Here is a 23,616-nt window from a genome sequence, read left to right as displayed (position 1 = left end):
TTTTTTTTTTTTTTTTTTAAATAGACACTTTAAGAACAATCTTGCCCTTGTTCTTGTGCGACTCCAACTTCTTAATAGCTGACTTCCAGTCGTTCCAGTCATAGACAGAATCAATCTTGACAGTAACTGTACGCTCCAGCATAAGATCATAAGCCTTGTCAAGCCAATCACCAGGAGCCACCCACTCCACAATGTAGTTAACCCCTGACATACCTGTAGAACTCATAAATTTACGGCCAACCATAGCTGTGTTATAAAAGTATGATGTGGGGCCGCCAGCCTTGTCTGAAGAAGTTTTGGAGTCTCCAACAATTGTGACATAGGCGGATCCATCCTTAGTTGGGGTCAGCAACTGGTATGCTTTAAAGACAACGTCTGTGCCACCGGCGCAGTCGAAAATAAGTTGGAAACGCTTGCCTCCAGGTGGAGCAGTGTCTTCACCGGGCTGGTTGGTGTAGGTAAAATCATTTGACTCGACACTCTTTTGGCCGAGAACGTACATGAGTGAATCACCAATGTTTGCAGCAGCGCGGTAGTCGATTGTAATGTCGGCACCAAGTTTCTTGCAAAGCTCAGAGGAGGCCGCAGAGCAAGTGACAACGACCTTCTCCACGTTATAGTAGTTTTTAGCTAGCTGGATGGCACATTGTCCCACAGAGGTGGCGCCACCCAGGATGCAAACCCATGAATTTTTATCGAGTTTTGCATGTGCCAAACTGCGCATGGCAGTTCCAAGGACGAGTGGGAAAGCAGCAGCTTCTTCGTCTGAGAGGTTGGGGGGGACCTTAATGATGCGATCAACATCTGGGTTGATATAAACATGGTCTGCAACGGTACCTTGGCCGTTGACATGAATGAACATGCCACAGACCTTATCACCGACGCGCCACTTTTCTTTAAGATCCTTGCCAACGTCTTCAATGACGCCGCAAAAGTCACGGCCGATTCCCTTGGGTTGGGCGGCTGTCATGCTGATCGGGGTATTCATGAGCTGAAGATCCACAGCGTTGAGAGAAGCAGTGAGAACGCGGATCATGAGCATGTTTGGTTTGATAGGGAGGGGAATTTCCTTGTATGTAAAGTTTGGAGTGGTGCCCTTGCCAATGTATGTGAGTTGTTTGACCGAGAGGGTCTCATCATAGACGGGAGGGATGAAAAGAATAGTTTCGAGTAAGCCCATGGTTTGTGTATTTTAATTGATGATGATGATGATACTATACTAGTGATAGTTATCAATAAATTATTAAATTAAAAAAAAAAAAAAAAAAAGGAAAGAAGAAAAGAGAAAATAGGAAAAATTAGAAAAAAGGGGGTGTGAAGGAAAGAATTAATTTTTTTTTTTTTCTTCAGAATTAAATGGGTGGTTGTTTATTTCAGTATTCGCTCAATAATAAATAAAAAAAGAAGAAGAAGAAGAAGAAGAAGAAGACGACAGCTTTCAAGCCAGCCTTGCCATAAGAATGTTATCAGTGGACCAAAATGGGAGAGACAAAAAGATGCATCACCATCAGCATTGCTTTTTGCCGAATAGCGTTGAAAAAAAAAAAAAAAAAAAATTGAAATAAAAAAATGCCGGGCCGATATATTTTTTTTTATTTTAAGGGTTAAGGGTTAAAGATTTATTATATGTTTGTGTGTGTGTGACAATTAGACTTATCAATTGTTATTACAACACCAATATGTGACATTTCATTTATTTGTTGTTTTGTTGCATTTTATCACGTGAAATATTTTTTTTGTCACAAAACAATAACGACGCGTCATTTTGTTATTTTTATTTCAAAAAAAAAAAAAAAAAAATCTAAATTTAGCAACAAATAATAAACAATATTAACGATTCGGTAAAAGTTACGTAATGAGCCACGCACCTTTGTTTTTTATTATTTAAATTTGTTTTTTTTATATGATGATGGTTCTGCACGCGTGCTGATTAATTGATTGATTGTGTAACTAGGCGACGTGAACAATGGAAAGAAAAAAAAAAAAAACCAGCCGTACGCTATTAATGTCACTTTTTTTTTTTTTATTTCTGCACTACCAGCCCAGGCAGACAGACAAAAATAAAAATAAAAATAAAAATAAAAAAATATATATATAAATCTGCGTTTTTCAAAGATGGTTTTTTTTTTGTATGTCTTATGATGAATTGAGTTTTTTTTTTTTATCTATGGAATCAAAAAATTGTGTTAGTAATAATAAATATAAAAAACTTTTTAGATATTATTATTATTTTGTTTCCCTTTATGTGTTTATCAACCTATTTTGATTTGTGCGTGAAGTGACGTGTGTTGCAGACAAGACACAAAACTGGTTGGTCGAAAGAAAGAAAGAGAGAGAGAGAGAGAGAAAAAAAAAATGGCAATTGGCAGTGGGCAGCATCATCAAAAGTTTCATATGGGCAATACTAGTAGTAGCAGAAACACAAGTATTTAATAAAATAAAGGCTACTTCTCGAGGTCTTTAAATGTTGTAGGATCACACATACATACATACACGCATACGCGTAAGTTCCGCGGCCGTTACACGTTAAAAAAAGGGGAAGGAGGTAAGGATTTGATTTTTAAATTATAAGACACATGAAGGGGGAGAGGTTTTTTTTTTTTTATAAAGAGAAAAAAGTATATATTTATATTTACTTTTTTTTTTCTCTTTTTTTTTTTTTTTTTAAATCTAGAAGATATCTTCTAATTTATATATATAAAGAGGGTCCTTGAAGAGAAAAGAAACCCTTTCTCATCACAATTGCCTATCCCTTTTTCTTTTTATTTTGTGTTTTTTTTTTTTAGTCTGTTCTTCGATCCACCCAGCCCATCCCTTTTTTTTTTTTTTTTTTTTTTTTTTTTTTTTTTTTTTGACTTTCATATCTTGAATCTTAAAAATGAAGAAAAAGGCGTTGTATAATAATTGCAACAAGAGTATAATAAATCTGGTTTTCTGTTTGATAAACTGGTGATCATCAGCACTAAAGGTCTTTTTTTTTATCCCTCCCCCCTATTTTTTTTTTAAAAAAAAAATATATTATTATAATAAACTAATTAGTTTATTTGTTATCAGTTTGATTTTTATTTTTTTTTTTCTATAAGAATTGCTCAATTACTATTGTTGATGCTTCGGATTTTACTACTACTGCTGTTGCTTCTGTTGCTTCTGTTGCTTCTGTTGCTTCTGCTGCTTTTGCTGCTTTTGCTGCTTTTGCTTTTGCTTTGCCCCTCCAAGTTTCAGGTTTTCACATTTTCGGAAGTTCATTTTGTTTATTTTTGCTAGTGGCAGTGCTTTGACGTAATGAGTTTACTTACTTAGTAACTACCATTCTCAAAAAAAACCAATCCACGCATTCATTTTATACGTATTTTCTTTCTTTTTTTTTTTTTATACTTATTTCTATTTTGTAATAAGAATTGCTCAAATTATTTATAAAAAAAAAAAATAAATAAATGCCCAGACTAATGTTTCTTCTTATTCTTCTATTGCTAAGATCTAATTTTTTTTTTTTGTTTTTTTTAAAAAATAAGGGGGGGTGAGAAAGAAATCTTTTTGTTTGGACATAATTATGTTTTCTAGTTTATATATATTTTCTAATAATAGGCAATCAGACAGACAAACAAGCGTTTTTATTTTTAATTCTGTGGAATGAAAGGCTTGACGATATTTATATAAAGCCAAACTTTAAATTAATTCCTTTTTTTTTTTTTAAAAAAAAAATAAAATAAAATAATAACGCCCAAAGTAAAATAATTATAAAGAAAAAGAAGAAAAAGAAGAAAATCTACTCTTAAAGTCATATATATGAACATATTGAGTCTTTAAAATATATATATATTTTTTTTTATAAATACCAGTGTAAGCGTAGTAGTATATATATACAAGTTGGTTTAGAAAAAGAATTGTCTCCATGGACTTATGATGATTATTAGAGAAGAAAATTCACAAGATATGGGCCACAATAAAATAATATTTATTTTATAAAATAATTATAATAATAATAACAGTGTATATACAGAAACTTGCCGTACCAAATGTTAGTGGTGTGTTCTTGATTTGCGTGTTTGTGTGTGTGTGTGTCTGCGAGTCTTTTTTTTTTTTTTTTTCCATCAAGGATTATTTAAACTCCGCCCTTCCCAACCCCTCAGAATTTAATTTTTCCTTGCTTTTTCTTTCTTCTTTTTTTTTTTTTTTTTTTTCTTCTTCATTTCTCTCTCTCAACTACATTTATCATCATAATCTATATATCTCATTCACAATGTCACTCGTGGATAACCCGGAATTCCTTCGCAAGCTGGAAAATGACATTACTCGTGGATGCGAAATGGACTGGCTACTTGCCCACTTTGCCTATCCAACAGGCGTCAATCTCGACGAAACTCCCATCACCAACTTCCGCAACTATCGCTACAAGATTGTCGACATCTTCAACATGACTTACAAACAAGAAAAGGCAGTCTTAGATGCAGAAATCGCTACCCCAGATGTCCTCCTCATCCTTGGAACCTACGCTGAATACAAGATTATGGGCCGCTTGTCCCACCTCAACCAAATTATTGCCAAAGGCGGCCATTCATGGGCAAAACTCCTTGCTCTTTGTAAAAATGATGTCCGCATGCTCGTCAACACCGCCTTTGTTACAATGCACCTGTTTGCTGGCGACCTCGTGCCCTTGTCTGATAACGAAATTGTTTATTGCTACATCATGGCTGCCGCTGTTGTCGTTTCTATTAATAAGAGCGCACGCGTGGCCTTATCTAAAGATATTCAAAGACGAGGTCTCAAACGTCCCCAAGTCTCAATTTCCGAGCGCAATTCTTCGAGGTTTTCTTCCTCTTCTATTTCTTCAGTCTCATCTTCCTCTTCAACGTCATCTCATACATCCAGCCTTACTAGAACTTTTTCATCAAAAGTGCCCAAAGATAACTCCGGTATTTCCGAATCAACTTATATTAAACGATACCAAGATGCCGTTAACATGGGATCATCGCTAGGGACCATTGATGAAAATTTGCGTGTGTCGGCGCAAGAAACTCCAGTTGATTTATTTTTGGGTGCAGCGCGGCGTTTGGGCGTGCGCAAATCTTGTTTGCAATCATTGGCGAGTGTCGAAAAGGATCTGCCGCAGGTCGGCAGGCTTTTACATTTGGGTCGTACACAATATTCATTTCAAAGCATTACTACCATTTATTTAGACAATAATAATTGTCAAGGAGAAGGAGAAGGAGAAGGAGATGATGATGATGTGAAAAAGAAGCCTGTCTCACCTGTAGAGCCTCAGCAATTAGTGTTTTACATTGGTAAACAGAATATAGCCACGCCAGCATCGGACCTCGGGGATCAAAGATATAGGAAACCCGAGCTTAAGGCGGTTTATTCTTCAAAGAACCTGCGAGCAGGTTGGTAAAAAAAAATATAATGAATAATTTTTTTTTTTTCTGGTGGATACATTCGATATAAAATATGAAGGAAGAGTAAATATATATATTGCCACAGATTTTTTTAATGTGTATATGATGACTTTTATTTTTAAATACTAATACTAATACTAATAATTTTTTTTTTAAATGTACATGGTTTCATGAATGTAGAATCAGAATGTAAAGCTGTGACACTTGATGTGTTTGATGTTTGAAAGATTGTCACTAGCCACAGGATGGGAGATCATTTAGAAGATGAAACGGAATAGTTTAGTCCGCGTTTATTTATTTATTTATTTATTTTTTTATTTATTTATTTATTTATTTTCCTTTAGGTTAAGGAATTGATAGTTGTGATTGGAATTTTTTTTTTTTTTTGAAAAAAAGATGGACTTTATTTACATTTATATATAATAATAATTATAAAAATAATATTATTATTATTAAGGGCGTTTTATCAACATTCCAAAGAAATGAAATATATATCGAATAAAATAAAATAAAAAAAAAATTCCGAAATTTTTTAGAAAAGATTAACCGGTTTATCATGAATTTTTATATATTTTTTTATTAAGAATTAAGAATTAAGAATTAAGAATTAAGAATTAAAGGGGGGGTAGGATTAGAAAGAAAGAAAGAAATAAATAAATAAATAAATAAATAAATAAATAAATAAATAAATAAATAAATAAAAGAATTTTTTTTTTTTGATAAGAAAGATTTTAAAAGTCCTGGGCTAAACTTGATTATAATAATAATAACTCAAAATTATATAAATGAAATAGTTTTGTTTGTTTTTTTTTTAAAAAACTAATTGGTAACATTTAACAAACATCTCGGTTTAACTAAGAAAGCTTCTAAAAGGAAGAAAAGAAAAAAAAGAAAAAAAAGGGTTCTTCTCATCTGATCTAAAAGAAAACGAGATTTTTCAAAAATAATAAATTAAATTAAAATAAAATAAATAAAAATTAAAAATTAAAAATTAAAAATCTTTTTTTTAACTAAAAAAAGAAATAAATTAATCCGCACATGAAATTTCTTCTTCTTCTTCTTCTTCTTTTTTTAATTTTTTTTATTCTTTCCTAAAATAATTAAACTTATTTATTGGCATTAAAATCATCCATCTCTTTTTTTTTTTTTTTTATCTTAGTTATCTGAAAGATGATAAAAAAAAAATCACACGCATCCTATAACTAACCATCACCGTTTTTTTTTTTGTTATTATTCTTGCCCGTGATATTTATATAATGACTTATTTTCAAGGCTTTTTTTTTTTAATATATATATCTATCTAAGCGATAACTTTGTTTTTTTTTTATTATTATTTTAGACTAAACTTCAATCCTCGCAACTTTATTCATTTATAAAGTTTGAAATTGAATGATGCAAAAAAAAAAAAAAAAAAAAAAACTTATCGTCTAAATACAAGGTCCAAAAGATTTGAAGATACGTAACTATTCTATCAAATATTCTCTTTTAAATTATTTGTATTACTATCAAATGATTTTCTTTAATCTATAATTAACTAATTATAAAAGAAAGAATGAAAGAATGAAAAAAAAAAAAAAAGATCATCATAAGTTGCTCAAGTCTTTTTTTTTTCAACCTTTTTCTAATTGTTAATAAACATTAAATGTTTACGTCTTTAAAGTCTCTTTTCAGATCTTTTACATATTTTCTTCTCTACCTACCTCCTTTTTTTTTTTATTTTATTTTATTTTATTTTTTTCAAGCTTCCTGGTTTGGCCAACTAGGAAAGTCTCTTTAGTTTCCAAGTTGGGCCCGATTGTAGAAGCGAAATTAATTCCACCAAAACTACAGCCAGCCTCCACCACCACCACCACTACCACCAGGAAACAATCTACGACCAGTTAAAAAAAGTATCAAATGTCCCAACATTGTAAGAAGAAGGAAATAAAACCTTTTTTTTTTGTCTTGAGTCTCATGTATTTTTGATAAAAAAAAAAAAAAAAAAAAAAAAAGAAACATGCCACCATATATATACATGTAAATATATGGACATTAAAAAAAAAAACTTTTAAAACTCCAATCCGTTCCGATCTTTTTTCTTTTCTTCCCCTTTTTTTTTTCTTTCTCTTTCTTTCTTATAATATATCTCCTAATAAATAATCATTTATCCTCGTCTTCATCATGTTTAAAGTCCCAGATTTGCCCTTCAAGCCTGCTCTTCTTATCATTGATCTTCAAGAAGACTTTTTGCCTCCAGTATGTCCCCGTGCTTACTTTGTTCTATACACTCCCTAGTGTATTTTTTTTTTTAATCTTTTTGCCCTAACCTTTTGTCGCCCTCCCCTCCCCCACACTTCATATAGAATGGTTCCCTTGCAGTCCCTGGCGGTCGCGACGTGATTCCAGTTATTACCGAACTCATGGCCCTTCCATGGCACGCAATCATCGCCTCCAAAGACTGGCACCCAAAAAATCACTGCTCATTTGCAGCTAACCATGTAGATGCAACCCCATTCTCCCGTCTCCCCTTCAAATCGCCCGCTGGTACAGGCGAAGTTAAGGACGAAATGGTTTGGCCTGTTCACTGCGTTCAATCATCCCGTGGTGCTGAGTTCCCTGAAGAATTCGCTTCTTCTATTGATAAAATAGATCACATCGTACTCAAAGGCTACCTTACAGATCGCGAGTATTACTCAGCTTTTCAGGACGTCTGGGGACTTCATCACACTGAACTCGACTCAGTCCTTAGAGAACGTGATATTACAGATGTTTACATTGTCGGGCTCGCTTTGGATTATTGCGTTTATAACACAGCCGTAGATTCCATGGCTCTTGGTTTCACAACACACATTATTCGTCAGGGAACTATGCCTGTAGATCCTAATGCCTGGGATTCAGTCACCGTTAAACTCCAGTCTAAGGGCATTGAAGTGGTTAATATGAATGATGAGCTGGTCGAGCGTATTAGCAAATGTAGCAGCCGCAGAAATAGTACTGTTGGAGGAGATTCTGCTGCTGCTAGTCATCGTCCAGTAGTCCCTTCACAATCTTTTCATCCTATATCTAGCTGATTGTGGAAACTATAAAAAAAAAAAAAAAAAAAAGCCACTTTTCAGTGTAAAAAAAAAAAAAAAAATTAACCCTGGATACTTTCGAAACAGGCGCCGCACTTGTTAGTTTTCTCATCAACTGTTTTATATAAAAACCCAAACTGTTCCTCCCAAACCTCTTTTTTTTTTATTCTTCTTTTTTTTTATACTTCTTTTTTTTTATTCTTCTTTCCTTTTTATATATATATATATATTTATCTATCTATTCAATCATTTTACTTTCTTTCTTTCATTGTATAAAGACTTTTCTTCTAAATCACATATGTCATCCATCCCCATGGACCCCTCATCTTCCCTGACCTCACAAAACAAGGTCCCAGGGCCTCCTCTTAAAGATCTCCTCATCACACTAGACGATGCAATCACATCCTTCTACACCTCTCCTCTCATCACTGCCCACCGTTGTGCTCCAACAATCGCCTCTTTAATCTCACATCTCGATCATTCTCCTTCTCTCCTCTACGCACATCTTGCTCTAGACTTTGTCACCCCAGTCTCTGTCTCATCTCGCGGCTCCAAGTCCGTCCACGAGCTAGTTAAATTTCACACAAAACTTAGTCTCCTTAACTCCATTGCGACCTCACCTGAAATCGTAGCTGCATCAACAGCACCAGTCTCCCCTGCACGCACTGTATTCTACTCAATTGCCCTCTGGCATATTGCCTCTAAACTCGTAGCAGCAAGCCCTCGCGAAAAAATCCAGCCTTGGGGGTATCTCTGGCTTCTCTGTGTTGCAAACAATGCCCATCATATCCCTAAATCAACGTTGGCCGCCTCTCCAAACATTCTCCCAGCTCTCATCGAAGCTGCTGAATCTTCCTCATCATCATCTTCTTCTTCTTCTTCTTCTTCTTCTTCTTCTTCTTCTTCTTCTTCTTCTTCTTCTTCTTCTTCTTCTTCTTCTTCTGCTGCTGCTGCTGCTGCTGCTGTTCATCTTCTAGCTGCAGTTTACGTGGTTCATATTTATACACCAGCTCTTCACCAGCGTGCGTATGAGTTTTTCAGCATGGACACGCAAGCTACTACCACAACCCATACCACAGCCTCCCCGAACCTTGTTGTTGTCAATAAATGGAACTCTCTTTTTAAGCCTTGTGTCAAACCTAAATCAGCAACAACCCAAAGCATCTTTCGTATCCTTCGCCGTTTAACCGTCACTCTCTCAGACACTGAAACTCTCATAAAACTAATTGACAATGATAACGACGATGACACTGATAACGATGACAACGACATTATCAATAATAATAATAATAATATTAATAAAAACAACAATCAACCATCTGCATTCCTCCAACCCCGCTTAGCAACTGTCTTTTCTGACGTTTGTCTTGCAGACTTGTCTTCCATGGCACAACTATTTGTCACTTGCAAAAATAAATGTGATGAGCTCTCCAAAATACTAACCTTTGACCGTCAAAACAAAAACAACACTTTTGCAGAATCAATTCTCTCTGATATCTTGAACATGTGCTCTTCAAACCACATTTTCCAAGACCTCACTGTCGCTCATTTCTGTGCATCGGAATCTCTTTTTAACCTCCTAGACAAGACTTGTACCCAAGGCACAACACTAGCAACCAGAGACTATGCCTCCGAACTCTACAACCTTTTGGCACGTAAGGCTTTGGTCAACCAAAGTGACATGGTCCCATTTGTGCTCCCAGTCTCTGTGGCTACCTCCCTCGCAGTCCCTTCCTCTTATATTCGCTTCCCAGGATCGGTCAAATTCCCCTACCTCAGCATCATCCTTGAGACAATCGACAGCAAGGGTGAAATATTGAAAAACATTAATGAATCGCAGCTCTTATGTCTAGCTATCAAAAACCTTGAACGCGATGCAGAGTCCCCCATGTTCCTGCAGGCTATGGTATATGACCTTGCTACCTATGACTGTTCCATGTCCCTCGTTGCTTTATTCAGCCACCTACTCTACCTCCTTTCCACACACCTTATGGTCATCCTTTTTGGTACAGCTTCTCCAGACTACCTTAAACGCATTTTCATTCACCCTGAGGTTCCACCTTTGCCTTCACAACCTTTCCCACAACTTGCACCCACAGCCGTCTCTCGCCAAGCCCTGGAGGCCCAGCTCGAGTCGCGCGAAGACATATACCACTGTATTCAGTTGCTTGCCCGCCTTGTCAACCACAGCTTGCCCTCGTCACTGGTCTTCTGCAGCCTTCCTGAGGGCAAGGCCAAGGACATTCTCATCAAAGGCGAAGCATGCACAGTTCTAGGCGCTTATTCTGTTGCATACGACTTGTCAAAGCTTCTCAATGATGTGCATTTGGAATCAACTGTCCGAGACTATATGCGGGTCACGGTCTCGGCACCATATGGGGTATACGGACGTATAACAATAGTGGAACTCCATAACCACCTAGCCAACTGGAAGTCGTTGGATGGGCTTTATCAACAAATTGAAAGCCTAGTGACCTGAACAATAATGAAAATTGAAACAATTGAAACAATTAAATAAGAAAATAAACCTCATGGATTGATTCGATTAACTTTTATTTTGGTATTAGTGTATTTTTTTTTTTTTTTAGTTTTAAATTTTGTTTAAATTGGTATTTTAAAGGTGTAATTTTGTAATTTATTTAAAAAAGAAATAAATAAATGACTAGTATTTTTAAATGATTAATTTGAAATGGATTTATCTATTCTGGGTATTAAAAATGTTTTGGTTTATATTTTTTTTTAAAGAAAAAGTCCATAGAATGATTTCTGGAACGTTTGATTTCCAAGGTGGTGGTAGTACCCATCATAGAAAAGAACCCCCCGTCTGATAAAAAGCAAATATATATAAAAATAAAAATAAAAAAATTATTAATACCATACGGCTAAGCTTGTTACCCTGTCTATTATTCTTTAAATTAGTCAATTTTCTTTCTTTCTTTCTTTCTTTCTTAAGATAATCTTTCTTCTTAAACTTTTTTTTTTAGTTTAATTTTTTTTTTTTTTTGGCCCCCCCCCCCAAAATATTGGAATTTTTTAGCAATGTACAATTGTAACTGGAAGTCTTTGTTTCAAAATCTTTTTTTTTTTTTCAAGTTTTGTCATAAATATCATGGTATTTTGTTTAAAAATTAGATGGAAATAATTTCTGATTATCTTTTATAAGAAAAATTAATGAAAAAAAAAAATAAAATACTAAAATGCACCATCTTCTTCATTACTCATGATTTTTTCTGTTTCATATTTCAATCAAATATTACCTTGATTGATAGAAAATAAATTATGTTGAGTTTTTTTTTATTTAATTATCTTAAAGTTGTTAGGCAATTCCAGAGTTTTCTTTTTCTTTAATCACTCACATTCGAACTCGAGATTGTATATAAGTAAACAACTACTTTTCTAAACAATTAAAAAAAATAAAAAAAAAAGTTAGTTTTGTTTTATTCTGTTAATTGAATGTTATTGAAATTGAATTTCAAGTAACGTTTTTGATAATCAAAGCTGGCTATTTTTTTTTCTTTTGGTTTTTTTTTTTTTTTAGTTTATTTATTTTTAGGGAAATTTTTAATGTCCTTTTTCCTCTTTTTTTTTTTTATTTGATGATGATATATATATTAAAAATAAATAAAAAAAAAAGTTTATATAACTTGGAGTATTTTTAAAAAGAAAAAAAAAATTAAAAACAAAAAATTAAAAATAAACAAAAATCCTAAATTTATCTTCAACATATTTCCAATGATCCCCTAACCACTATGGAATACTATGTTGATGTCCATTTTTAAACGGCATTTATTCAATTCTATGATTTTGAAACTTTGTTCTAATTTTGGCACAAAAAAAAAAAAAAAAAAAGTTTATATGATGAATTTTCATTTTTTTTTTCTTTCTCTTTCCTAAAAAAAAAAAAAGAAAAATACTTTTACTAATATTTCGGTAATATGTTATCCGTATTATATGTAAATGTACACTCGCTAATATAAATTCAACAATATTGTTAATCTATATCAAAAAGACTTGAAATACAAATCCTTTGTCCTTTACATTTAAAAAAAAATAAAAAAAATAAAAAAAATAAAAAAATGAAAGACCATTTTTTTTTTGTTGCATTTCTTTTTTTCCTCCCCAGTCCTCCCCCCACTTGCTGACCCCCAACCACCAAGTTTTTCAAGGTAATTAATTTTTCCGATCTTTTTTTTTTTTCTCGCCAAAATATCTTCTGGGGTATTTACATCTTTGGGCTTTCTAACATATATTTTTTTTATTATTATTTAAACTACCTCATCTGCATAATGGTATTTATTTTATTTTTTTAAAAAAAAAAAATCACGTTAAAAAAAAAAACAAAGCCAATACTAAACTCTTTATTTTGACAATTATGATTCAATTATCAACAACGTATTAATTCATTTATATAACTTGTTCACAACTGTTACTTCATGTCCTATACCGTAAGAGAAGCTTACATTTAAAAAAATAAAAAAAAGAATCCTCATAAAATATCCAAAATAAATTGTATATTGAAATAAGACTTAGTGTATATCTTTCTATTTTTTTTATATATATATGCTGACTTTTAAACCCTTTGTTGTTTATTGTTAATCACAAATATTCAACTTATAATTCCGCCTCGATATTCTTTTCAAATATATTAATCTTTTGTTATTTCTAAACTCATCTTTTTTTTTCTCAATAAAGTACACTGGTAATTAGGTTACATACTTGAAACCTAATGAATAATAATTAGTCCTAAAATAGTGTATTTTCCGTCTATTTAATATCAATATTGCTTCACAGCATTTCAACCTTTAAATGTTTCTTGCATTTACCCGATTCATATCATCATCTTTATTTTTTTTTTTTCATTGAATAAACCCTGCGTCATTGTTAACTAATCCAAACTAATTCAAAATCTATAAGACCTGTTAAATTTTGTAATATTTGAAGGGTATATATTTAAGCGATATACGAACATCGCAGATCTAATAACTGATCGGTTATGAGATTAATCATGATTATCTCATTAGATTTAATATCTTATATTTAAATACTAAATACAAACTAAAATGTTTTCCCCCAACTAGGGAAAATATGACTCAAACTCATTCTATTTAGCAGCTCTTTTACAACTTTTTGATAAATTTTCTATATTTTCCTTGTAGAAATCTCAAGTCTAAGGAAATTGTCACAAAATTTAAAAAAAAAACGGATTACTTACTCAATGCATACAAACTATCATTTAAACAAAATAAAAAGAAATATGCTTAAAAGCGAACTTGGAATTGTTGTAATTATACAATGCTCAGTATATAGATTTGAAAAAAAATAAAATAAAAATAAAAATAAAAAAATGGCTTCATTTTTAGAATGCCAATAATTTCTCATGCATCGGATTTGCATTAGTTTCTTTCACGTATTGACACTCGCGAGTGCTCTTGTTCAGGCGTCAATAGGTCATAATCATTTTTTGCATTGATCGTTTTTTTTTTTTTTTTTTTTTTTTTGCACTCGTATTCAATAATAAGCTTTAAAAAATATATATTAAATAGAATAAAATAAAAATAAAAATAAAAAATATTCAGTTACTCCGTGATACAAAAAAACTCTCAATTGTCTTATTTTCAACATTCATAAAATATTAAATTCAAACTTGCGTTTTGGCAGGAAAGATCTATATATTGAACTCATTGCCAAATATGTATTCTTTCTCTAGATTAAATATTTCAAAAAAAAAAAAAAAAATTTATTTTATTTTATTTTATTTTTTTTGCGTTTTATTTTAAAATAAAAATATAATTTATTAGCATTAAACATTTTTTTAAATGCTGAATAGACATTTTAAATAATGCCTTATTTTAAGATATTCCTCTTGTGGCCTTCATTATTGTTTTTTTCCTTATAAGTCGCTTATTATAAAATCAAAACATCGCTGTTAGTTTAAATCTTTCAGTTTCTTAATAGGTCAATATTTAATAATTTCTAAATATGTAAATATTTTATTTTAAAAAATATATTATCCACATCTTATCAATATTTTAAAACAATGGTCAAAATAAAAGTTATATTAATTGTGAAAAATGGTAATTCTCAAATGAGTTTCTGATTGATAACGGAAACTGGTATTTTTCATAGTAACCCTAACCCCCAATTTTATAAAATATGTAATCACGTTACTTAAAAAATCTTTTTATCACATGATTAGGTTGTAGGGTTTCCGTGCGGCGCAATTTTTTTTTTTTTTTTTTTCAAAATTTTTTTTTTTTTTTTTTTGATTTCACGAAAAGTCCTAGAACTTTTTTTTTCCAAAATCACACATATAAACCAAACAAGAAAACCCACATCATTTTATATAAATGTCTGGTCTTCACAAAACAACAATCGGCGCGCAAAACGTCGCTGTTTACCAGGTTGCCGGAACTAATACCTCGCGATCTCTTCCAGATTGGATTGCGCGGCGGCGCAAGAGATCATTGAAAAACGATGTTGACTATGCAAACCGCGTGGAGCTGATCCAGGAGTTTGGCTTTGACGAGGCCGCGCTGAGACTCAAGGTGACGCGCGATGGTCAGTTTTGCATGGCCACAGGTACCTATAAGCCTCAGATCCGTGTATACGAGTTGGCGCAAGCTGGTCTGAAGTTTGAGCGTCATACAGACGCGGAAAATGTGGACTTTGAAATTTTGTCCCAAGACTGGACAAAGTCCGTTCATCTGCAAAACGACCGTACCATTGAGTTTCAAGCTCAAGGTGGTATTCACGCAAAAACACGTATCCCTAAATTTGGCCGCGCTTTGGCTTACAACCCTAATAACTGTGACATTATTGTGGCGGCCACAGGCAACCAAGTGTATCGTCTAAACGCCGACCAGGGCCGCTTTTTGGCCCCCTATGAAATGGATTTTGAACAGGGGCCTCCTGGATCAAAGTCCGAAGGTGGCGTCAACTGTGTGGCGGTAAATCCTCAACACTCCCTTCTTGGGTTTGGTCTTGAAAACGGTACTGCAGAGTTTTGGGACCCTCGTAGCAGGCGACGAGTGGCACAGCTTTCCATTGGTGGTCACGGCCATGGTGTTGGTTCTGGCGTTACTGCCCTTAGTTTCCGTAACGACGGTTTGAATGTTGGATTCGGCACTTACGAGGGTAACACTCTGCTGTTTGATATGCGTGCATCGGAGCCGTATGTGCAAAAGGATCAAGGTTACGATCTTCCCATTAAGAAAATCGGCTGGATCGAAAGTGACAACCTAGGCGGTTCGGGATCAAAAGTTTTTACAGCTGACAGAAAGATTGTCAAGATTTGGGACCGAGTTGATGGCAAACCATACACCGCAATGGAACCTGCAGTTGATATCAACGACGTGATATACATTGAAGATTCTGGTATGTTCCTTATGGCCAACGAGGGCAGACACATGCATGCATACTATATTCCATCAATCGGTCCTGCCCCTGGTTGGTGCTCTTACTTGGAAAACATTACGGAAGAGCTCGAGTCTACCAACGGCAGCCAATCTTCTGTTTACGAAAACTTCCGATTTGTCGAGAAGGATGTCCTCAAATCATTACATTTGGACCAGTACATTGGCACCAATGTTGTTCGCAGTTATATGCACGGTTACTTTATCCATCAAGACTTGTACGACCAAGCACGTTCAATCGCCAATCCATACGCATACCAGGAGCACCGCGAACGGGAAATCCGCAAGCGCATCGAGAAGGAACGCGAGTCACGTATTCGCTCTTCGGCCAATGTACCCAAGGTCAAGGCCAACAAGGCACTTGCCCAGCGCTTGTGCACAGAAACAGAGGATTCCGAGCCCAACTTGGCTGCGGATGATCGTTTCAAGGTTTTGTTCGAGGACCCAGATTTCGAAGTGGACGAGACATCCAAGGAGTTCCGTGGAGCTGCTGCTGGTGGAAAGACAAGTGCTACGGTTCGCAAGTCTGCAGAAGAACGCGAGCGCATGCGTGCACTTACTGCTGCAGAAATTTCAGACGAGGAGCGCGAGGCACAATTGTCAAAACGCAAAACTTCACACGATCCGTTCGACAGCGACGACGACAACCATATCGAAGACGAAGAGAGCTCTGAAGAAGATGAAGAAGAAAGAGAAAAGCGGGCTAAGAAATTGGCTAAGAAACAACAAAAGAAAAATACTCTTCCAGAAATGCGTGCTGTGGACGAGCTTGCAAGCGGCAGCCGGCGGCGCCATGGTAAAGGTTCCGAGGACGACGACGGCGACGCTGCGTTTGAAGACTTTTATGAAGAAACTAACCGTGAGGAGAAGGAGCGTGAACATATGCGCGAAAATGTTCATCGAACACGCGTGGGAGAGCTTGAGTATACATTTGTGCCTGAAAAGAAGGAACCCAAGCCTCGCAAGCGTGCTGAGCAGCAAGGTGACGACGAAGACGAAGCCAGAGAGAATCCCAAGGGTGATCGTGGACGCACTAAGCAACGCTTTGATGGTCGTCGGCGCGCAAGCAAGAATGCGTTCCGAGGTATGTGACAAGGATTTAGATTTGAATAATGGAGTATTATTATTATTATTATATATATAGAAAAAAAAAAAAACAAAGAGAAGAGAAGATAAACAAAAGCCCTCAATACGCAAATAGAGTCTTATACTGCAAGGCTCTATTTCCAAGCATATCCCAATCGTGGGCACTGACCCAGCATTCGCTCACAATCTTAAGTTTGGCAAACACACCGCCACCCTTCCAAGTGAGCACTTGTGGATCCATTTCGCGCGGCGCAGGCATGACTGAGATCTCGCCTGGAATGGGTTTGCCTGCGTGTGATAGCCACATACCGATGCGGTCGGTTAACAGCGTGTTGAAGCCAGGCAATTTGGCTGCAGCTCCGCCCACCACCAAAAGGTTCTCGTAAAAGGCCCGCTCAGCATTACCGAGGTTGGTCATAACCACTTGTGGGTCGGGGAGATTATGGTGACTTGTCCCGTTAGAAGATGTTGTAGAAGCTGAGGCTGAAGCGGATGTCGTCCCACTCCCCCCTCCCACGGCCCCACCACCATTACCTGTGCCACTACCGCTACCTCCGCCGGCAACAGCCGATGTTGTCCCTGTCGCTCCCGATCCTTGTGCACCAGTTCCACTGCCGCCTCCAGTTCCACTCGCGCTACTAGTTCCAAGAGTAATGCCGGGAGGGAGTTGGCCAGCGGCTTGCATTTTTGCCAATGCAGCCTGTGTGATGCTCTCTATAATGGCGTGATCAAGTCCTGTCAAAGCATATAGAAGGGGGTCGTCTGGAAGGTTGGGCTCATCTGTAAAATCGTTTGATAATGCATTGTTATTTCCAGGTGTAGAAGATGAATTTTCTGCATCTGGTACTACCGGGGTGCTTCGCGTCGTAGAATTTGCAGACGTGCTGCTTGGAGGTTTCGCACTGGTACCTACAGGCATATTGTTGACTGTAAGTCTTGCATGCGCAATAGCCACCTGAGCTGCACTCTCTGGATCGTTTGGGGTCATGTCATAAATGTCGAGAGATGGAGAGAAGAGTGAGCCATGTGCAGGTATTGTTTCGTACTTGTTAGCCAAAATCCGCCGCTGTTTTGAGCACCATTCTTCCTGTTTATGCTTTTGATCAAACATTTCAGGGTAAAAAAAGCCCAGTGGAGCAAGCATAACTTCTTCAAAAACCTTGAACTGAAACTTTTTTGCCGGTTTGTTAGGTTCACGCCTTATGAAATCGTAAAGCTGAACAGTAATATCTGCATCATTGGTAGTAGCATAGCGATACTTGAGGTCTTCCACAAGAGTGAAATCGTAAGCTTTGGCGAGATTGAGTTCTTGAAAGGGGAAAGAACTCATGAGTAGCAGTTTGGTAAGAGCAACTGTGACATCTTCTCCACCAAACTTGAGGTTAACGCGTGAGTCTGGAATAATCATACCTTCTTCCACACAAGCGACGCTTGCAGTTTGTGCGCCGATATCTACGACACACGCCGTACTTACACCAGCACCAAAAGTCGCAGCCATGCTCTCCTGAATAATGGCCACACTGTTGAGGCCCATTTGGAGAAGCAGTGCAACCATGTTGTCAACATAACTGCGCACATAAAGATCTGGAATGATAAAGATAGTATTATATTCGTGGTAGTTTTTAAACGTGATTCCCAGCTCACGTTCCAAAGCATCCACGAGAATAAGAGAAATATCTCCAAGAAGTTCTTGGGTACTGTCGTAATCAGTTTCGTTGAAAAGCCCATGGCGGATCGGCCACTTGAGCTCATATGTATAAGGGTATTTGGAATCATTGGTATCTTCCGAAAGAGGTTGAGAAAGCCCTGGAACAATTGTCAATGCACGGTGGCCAGTAATTGAGCGCGGCCACCTTTCTTGATCTGGAGCCACCCACTCGATACGACCTGGGTCATTATGATCTGGAATAAGTTCTTGCTTGGACCGTGCACGTTGATTAAAGCCAACCACAAGATCATGTGAATTTGGGACAACACGACGTTTGTAAAAGCGCATTCGCTCGCGGAAATCACGATAAGCTGTGGCGTGAGCCTTTTTAAAGTCGCTGCCAAACATAATAAATGAGTCGGGTTCAGAGGGCGGTTTGGTAGAGCTTATGCCTGTTTCATATGCGTGCTCGGCGTCAAGCATGGCCTGATATTCAGGAGAAAAGTTAGGGATTCTTTTGTCTTTAAGGGATCCTGGTTCATCTTGTTGTTGTTGATGCTGGGTGGACCGACGGTGCGCAATGACATTGGGGTAGACTTTTGGATACGCGTGGCTGGCAAGCCCCACACGAATATTTTGGGAGCCCATATGAATGACAATTGTCTTTGAACCTGCTGGGAGATCTTGCTGATCATCCTTGTGTGAATCCACATTGAAGACCTCTGGTTGCTGCTTGGCTTTTGCTGTTTCTTCCTTTTGTCGTTTCTGACTCTCGTTCCATTCGCGGTAGTACATGATTTGATCATCGCGACGCAGATAGTCTGTGTAGTAGTTTTTCTGATTAATCTGTGTAGTGCTGGAAAATAGTGTAGGCTTAAGATTGTTGTCGACACGGGCAATCCCACTCACTTTAAGAATTGGCTTGGACCCGCCGCGTTTAGGCTTCACGACGGCTGGTGTGCCGCTTGCTCCGCTACCCGTTCCACCGGACCCGTCCGCATTTGTACCACCTGTCCCAGATCCAGAAGCAGAATCGGATGCAGAGGGCTCAGGCTCAAGTGGAGCACCTGCAGCTCCAACAGCTGCTGCTGCGGATGCTGCGCCGGCTGAGACGCCGCTAGGGTTAGCCGTGGGTTTTGGTTTAGAACGCGAACGCGAAGTGGATTGTGTTGGAGTAGGAGCCGGAGCTGCAGAAGTAGCAGAAGTAGCAGAAGCTGGCTCATCAACATCCATCGCATCCGGGTCGTTGGGAGCGTCTTTTGCTGGGGTGGCCGATTCCTCAGTCATAGTACGAATGTTTGGTTATGGTGGTAGTGTTGAAAAAAAAAAAAAAAAAAAAAAAGTTGGTGATTTGTTATGGAGGTTTGGTTGGTTTAGTGGGCTCTGTATTTTTTTTTTTTATTTTTTTTTTGTCAAAGCAGGTTTTTTACCCATTAAAAAAATTTTAGACCCCAAGAAAAAAAAAATATCTCAAGGTTAATTTCTCTGATATAGGACTTATTAAATAAGAGGACGGAAATAAAATGCTGACTGCAAAGAGAGCGCTATTTGCAGGATTTCGGGCTTATATCCAAACACAGCGACCTCTGGCACGGGGAGATTTTCAAAAGCCTTTACGCCTGGCCGCTGGCGTTGTTTCACAATACCCGTTTACAAGTAGCGCAACACAGATGCGCCACCGGCATCGTGAGTTCGAAGTGGATGGCCCGTTCCAGGAAGAGCTAGACGATCTTCGGCATGAAGAAGAAGAAGAAGAGTATCTTGATGGAGAAAATGAGGAAGAGTTTGTTGAAGAGCATGAGATGACACCTGAAGAGCTTGAAGCCGAAATTCCATACGACGAGTACTTGTACAGCAACGAGGGCCGAAGACTGAAAAAGGATTCTGAGGCCGAGCTACGGGCCAACAAAACACGAGGACATGGAAGCACTCGTGGAGCTCATAAGCGTGAAGAAGTGGAGAACAATATGATCTACTACGAGGGCTCGCCCACTGGCATGGAGCGACTCAAAGATCTGTCTGCAGAAGACATGAAGTACGTTGGTCCTGATGGGTCATTAATTTTGGAGAAGCTTGGAGAGTCTGGAGAAGATCGAGACGAGCCGATTATTCCTGTGCGAGAGATTGCGTATCGTGTGCCGTACTCTGTTGAGGGGTACCGGAATCGGCAAAGGGTGTTTGAAGGGTTTGATCCCGATGCGTCGAACCCGACATCTCAGTTTACTGATGTGAAAATTGTGAAACTGGAATCAGGTAAAGGTGGTGATGGGAAAGTATCGTTTTTCAGGGATGCTGGGCGATCCAAGGGTCCACCTGATGGAGGCGATGGTGGTGAAGGTGGGTCTGTTTATATTCAAGCGGTAGAGGGTGAGACTTCATTGCATAAGATCCGGTACCATTATAAGGCAGAAGATGGCAAAGGTGGATCAATGACACAGTTGAATGGCCGATCCGGGAAAGATTTGCTGTTGCAGGTTCCAGTGGGAACAGTGGTACATTGGATTCCAGATCCCAAGGAAACTTTTGAGAGATGGAAGACACACCAGATTGAACAAGCGTACGAAGCTAATAAGAAGAAAAATAGCGCCAAGGACAATGATGACGAAGAGGATGTGGATAGTGATGTTGTTGATGGACTGTTTCAAAGCGAAGAGGACAAAAAGAATGGTGTGTGGCTGAATAATCAGTTATACGTCAAGGTACCAGTTGTTCAAGAGAAGTATGACCCTGTTCCTCTTGGGATTAAACTAAATCGGCATGTATACAATGATGGTGAGGGGTGGTTGTTCAAGGATAAGGGTGAAGCGTATCACTTTGAGCGAGAGTATTTTTTGGCACTAAGAGCACGAGTTGCTCGGTTTGATCGCGGTGCGCGAGCACAAGAAGAGGCCGAGGATTATTTCCCACTGGATGGACTTGATTTAAGCAAGCCGACGCCGCCGATTTTGTTATTACGCGGAGGCAAAGGCGGACTTGGCAATATGCACTTTTTGACTCAAATGATTCGAAATCCTCGGTTTGCGAAGCGGGGGCGAGCTGGAACCGGTGGGTTTTTCCTGTTGGAATTAAAACTGCTTGCAGATTTGGGATTAGTTGGGTTGCCAAATGCAGGTAAGTCAACTTTGTTGCGAGCGATTTCGCGGGCACGGCCACGGGTGGGGCATTGGGAGTTTACAACATTACGGCCAACTATCGGGACAGTTGGGCGGGGGATTGCACAACCTGCATTTACGGTTGCGGATATTCCAGGAATTGTGAAGGGAGCTCGACGGGAGAACCGCGGCATGGGGTTGGACTTTCTGCGGCATATTGAAAGGTCTGGTGGTCTTGTTTTTGTAGTATCTCTTGAGGAGAAACTGAAGCAGCAGCAACAGAAACAGAAACAGAAACTTGAGGAAGATCAGTCTGCAGAAGAAGTTGAAGCAGCTGCTGCGGAAGAAAGCTTATCCGAATATAGTGGTGATAATGAGTCTAGCGTTAGAGACTTGGAGTTGCTTGTTGACGAAGTAGGAGAGAGGAGAATGCGTGGGAAGAAAGTTCTTGTTGTTGCAACCAAGGCAGATTTGGAGGGGAGCGAGGCACGGTTCCGATCTCTTGTTGGGTACTGTAAAGCTCGAGGATGGCAGGTAGTTCCATGTAGTGGGATGCGTAAAGAGAATATTGAGCCGGTGATTAGGGCCATGGGCGGGATAATTACGGCGTGAAGAGTGGGGGTTTTTTAAAGGGAGAAAGAAGAAAAAAAAAAAAATTTTTTTGTAAATAGGAGAAGATTTATAATATAGTTGAAAATAGTAAAGATAATAATGATAAAATGATAATGATAAATAAACTAATTATAATAACTAAAAAAAATTATATATATATATAGGTATAATTCAAGAATTTCAATAATGTTGGGTAAAAGAATGGATATTATAATAAGCGGAAACAGCAAGATTTATTTTGTTTATTTTAATTTTTAATTTTTAATTTTTAATTTTTAATTTTTAATTTTTAATTTTTAATTTTTAATTTTTTTATTTCACAAGAAACGCATTAGTGTTATGCTTGGTACTATTTTAGAGCCAAAAAGCAACAGACAGTAGTAGTTAATCCAAAGGGGAAGAAGAAAAAAAAAAGAAAAAGGGCAATAAAAAATTGGGAGGGTGGTTTTGTCTTCGGTATAAATTTACCAAATTTAGAAGGAAAATAATATAAAATAATATAAAATAAAATACAATAAATTTGATATTTTCAAAAGTCAGTGGGGAGAGCTTTTTTTTTTTTTTTTTTTTTTTTTTGGAAAAAAAGGAAGAAACCATTGATGAAATTGGAAGAATGAAAAGAAAAAAAAAAGAAAAAAAAATTTAGACGTTGATGTTGTTGTAGTCGTCGTCATCTGAATAATAATAAAATAAATAATAATAAAAGATTTAAGGATCCACTTGGCCCCTTCAAGTATTAATCTAAAACAAATAAATAAATAAATAAATAAATGAATGAATGAAGGGTAATGGTTGGATCGTAAAAACAAACAGTATTTGTTAATAATTTATGTTGGTGATAATGCAAATAAATGGACTTGGATTAGTGTATAACTTTTGGTTTATTTTGTTTTTTGTTTTTTTTGTTTTTTTTCTAGTAATATATATTTTTTAAGATAATTCAATTCAATCTTAATAGTTTTTTTTTTTAAAGACTCCATAATTAGTTAGATGAAATATACAATGAAAAAAAAAAAAAAAAAAAAAAAAAAAAAATTTGGTTTCTTTATTAGAATTGAGGTCTTTTTTTTTTTTAAAGAACTTGGACTATTCTTTTCAAAAGGATCCAGAAGCAGCACCTAGAATTGCAATTATGAAATAATAAAATTAATATTTATTTATTTATTTATTATTATTATTATTATTATTATTATTATTATTATTATTATTATTATTATTATTATTATTATTATTATTATTATTATTATTATTATTATTATTATTATTATTATTATTATTATTATTATTATTATTATTATTATTATTATTATTATTATTATT

The 23,616-nt window shown here is 36.5% G+C and overlaps 7 protein-coding genes across 7 annotated transcripts; 5 read left to right on the top strand and 2 right to left on the bottom strand.

Moving 5' to 3' along the window:
- Positions 1-16: 16 nt before the first annotated feature.
- Positions 17-1,180, bottom strand: SAPINGB_P003116 (uncharacterized protein; the record flags this gene model as incomplete). Its single annotated transcript, XM_031997834.1, has 1 exon — positions 17-1,180. The coding sequence occupies one exon, from the start codon at positions 1,178-1,180 to the stop codon at positions 17-19; it is 1,164 nt and encodes a 387-aa protein (XP_031853725.1).
- A 3,060-nt stretch (positions 1,181-4,240) lies between these two features.
- On the top strand, positions 4,241-5,389 carry SAPINGB_P003115 (uncharacterized protein; the record flags this gene model as incomplete). The annotated part of the gene is made up of 1 exon (XM_031997833.1): positions 4,241-5,389. One exon carries the CDS (start codon positions 4,241-4,243, stop codon positions 5,387-5,389), a length of 1,149 nt encoding a protein of 382 aa, XP_031853724.1.
- A 2,164-nt stretch (positions 5,390-7,553) lies between these two features.
- SAPINGB_P003114 (uncharacterized protein) lies at positions 7,554-8,443 on the top strand (the record flags this gene model as incomplete). Its single annotated transcript, XM_031997832.1, has 2 exons — positions 7,554-7,628; positions 7,736-8,443. 2 exons carry the CDS (start codon positions 7,554-7,556, stop codon positions 8,441-8,443), a joined length of 783 nt encoding a protein of 260 aa, XP_031853723.1.
- A 301-nt stretch (positions 8,444-8,744) lies between these two features.
- On the top strand, positions 8,745-10,925 carry SAPINGB_P003113 (uncharacterized protein; the record flags this gene model as incomplete). The annotated part of the gene is made up of 1 exon (XM_031997831.1): positions 8,745-10,925. One exon carries the CDS (start codon positions 8,745-8,747, stop codon positions 10,923-10,925), a length of 2,181 nt encoding a protein of 726 aa, XP_031853722.1.
- A 3,868-nt stretch (positions 10,926-14,793) lies between these two features.
- SAPINGB_P003112 (uncharacterized protein) lies at positions 14,794-16,950 on the top strand (the record flags this gene model as incomplete). The annotated part of the gene is made up of 1 exon (XM_031997830.1): positions 14,794-16,950. The coding sequence occupies one exon, from the start codon at positions 14,794-14,796 to the stop codon at positions 16,948-16,950; it is 2,157 nt and encodes a 718-aa protein (XP_031853721.1).
- A 94-nt stretch (positions 16,951-17,044) lies between these two features.
- On the bottom strand, positions 17,045-19,879 carry SAPINGB_P003111 (uncharacterized protein; the record flags this gene model as incomplete). Its single annotated transcript, XM_031997829.1, has 1 exon — positions 17,045-19,879. The coding sequence occupies one exon, from the start codon at positions 19,877-19,879 to the stop codon at positions 17,045-17,047; it is 2,835 nt and encodes a 944-aa protein (XP_031853720.1).
- A 236-nt stretch (positions 19,880-20,115) lies between these two features.
- On the top strand, positions 20,116-22,296 carry SAPINGB_P003110 (uncharacterized protein; the record flags this gene model as incomplete). The annotated part of the gene is made up of 1 exon (XM_031997828.1): positions 20,116-22,296. The coding sequence occupies one exon, from the start codon at positions 20,116-20,118 to the stop codon at positions 22,294-22,296; it is 2,181 nt and encodes a 726-aa protein (XP_031853719.1).
- Between the last annotated feature and the right edge of the window lie 1,320 nt (positions 22,297-23,616).

Source organism: Magnusiomyces paraingens (genome assembly GCF_902498895.1).
Source record: "Magnusiomyces paraingens strain CBS 517.90 genome assembly, contig: contig2, whole genome shotgun sequence".
NCBI classification, from domain to species: Eukaryota; Fungi; Ascomycota; class Dipodascomycetes; order Dipodascales; family Dipodascaceae; genus Magnusiomyces; species Magnusiomyces paraingens.
This window is presented reverse-complemented; position numbering and strand designations above follow the sequence as displayed.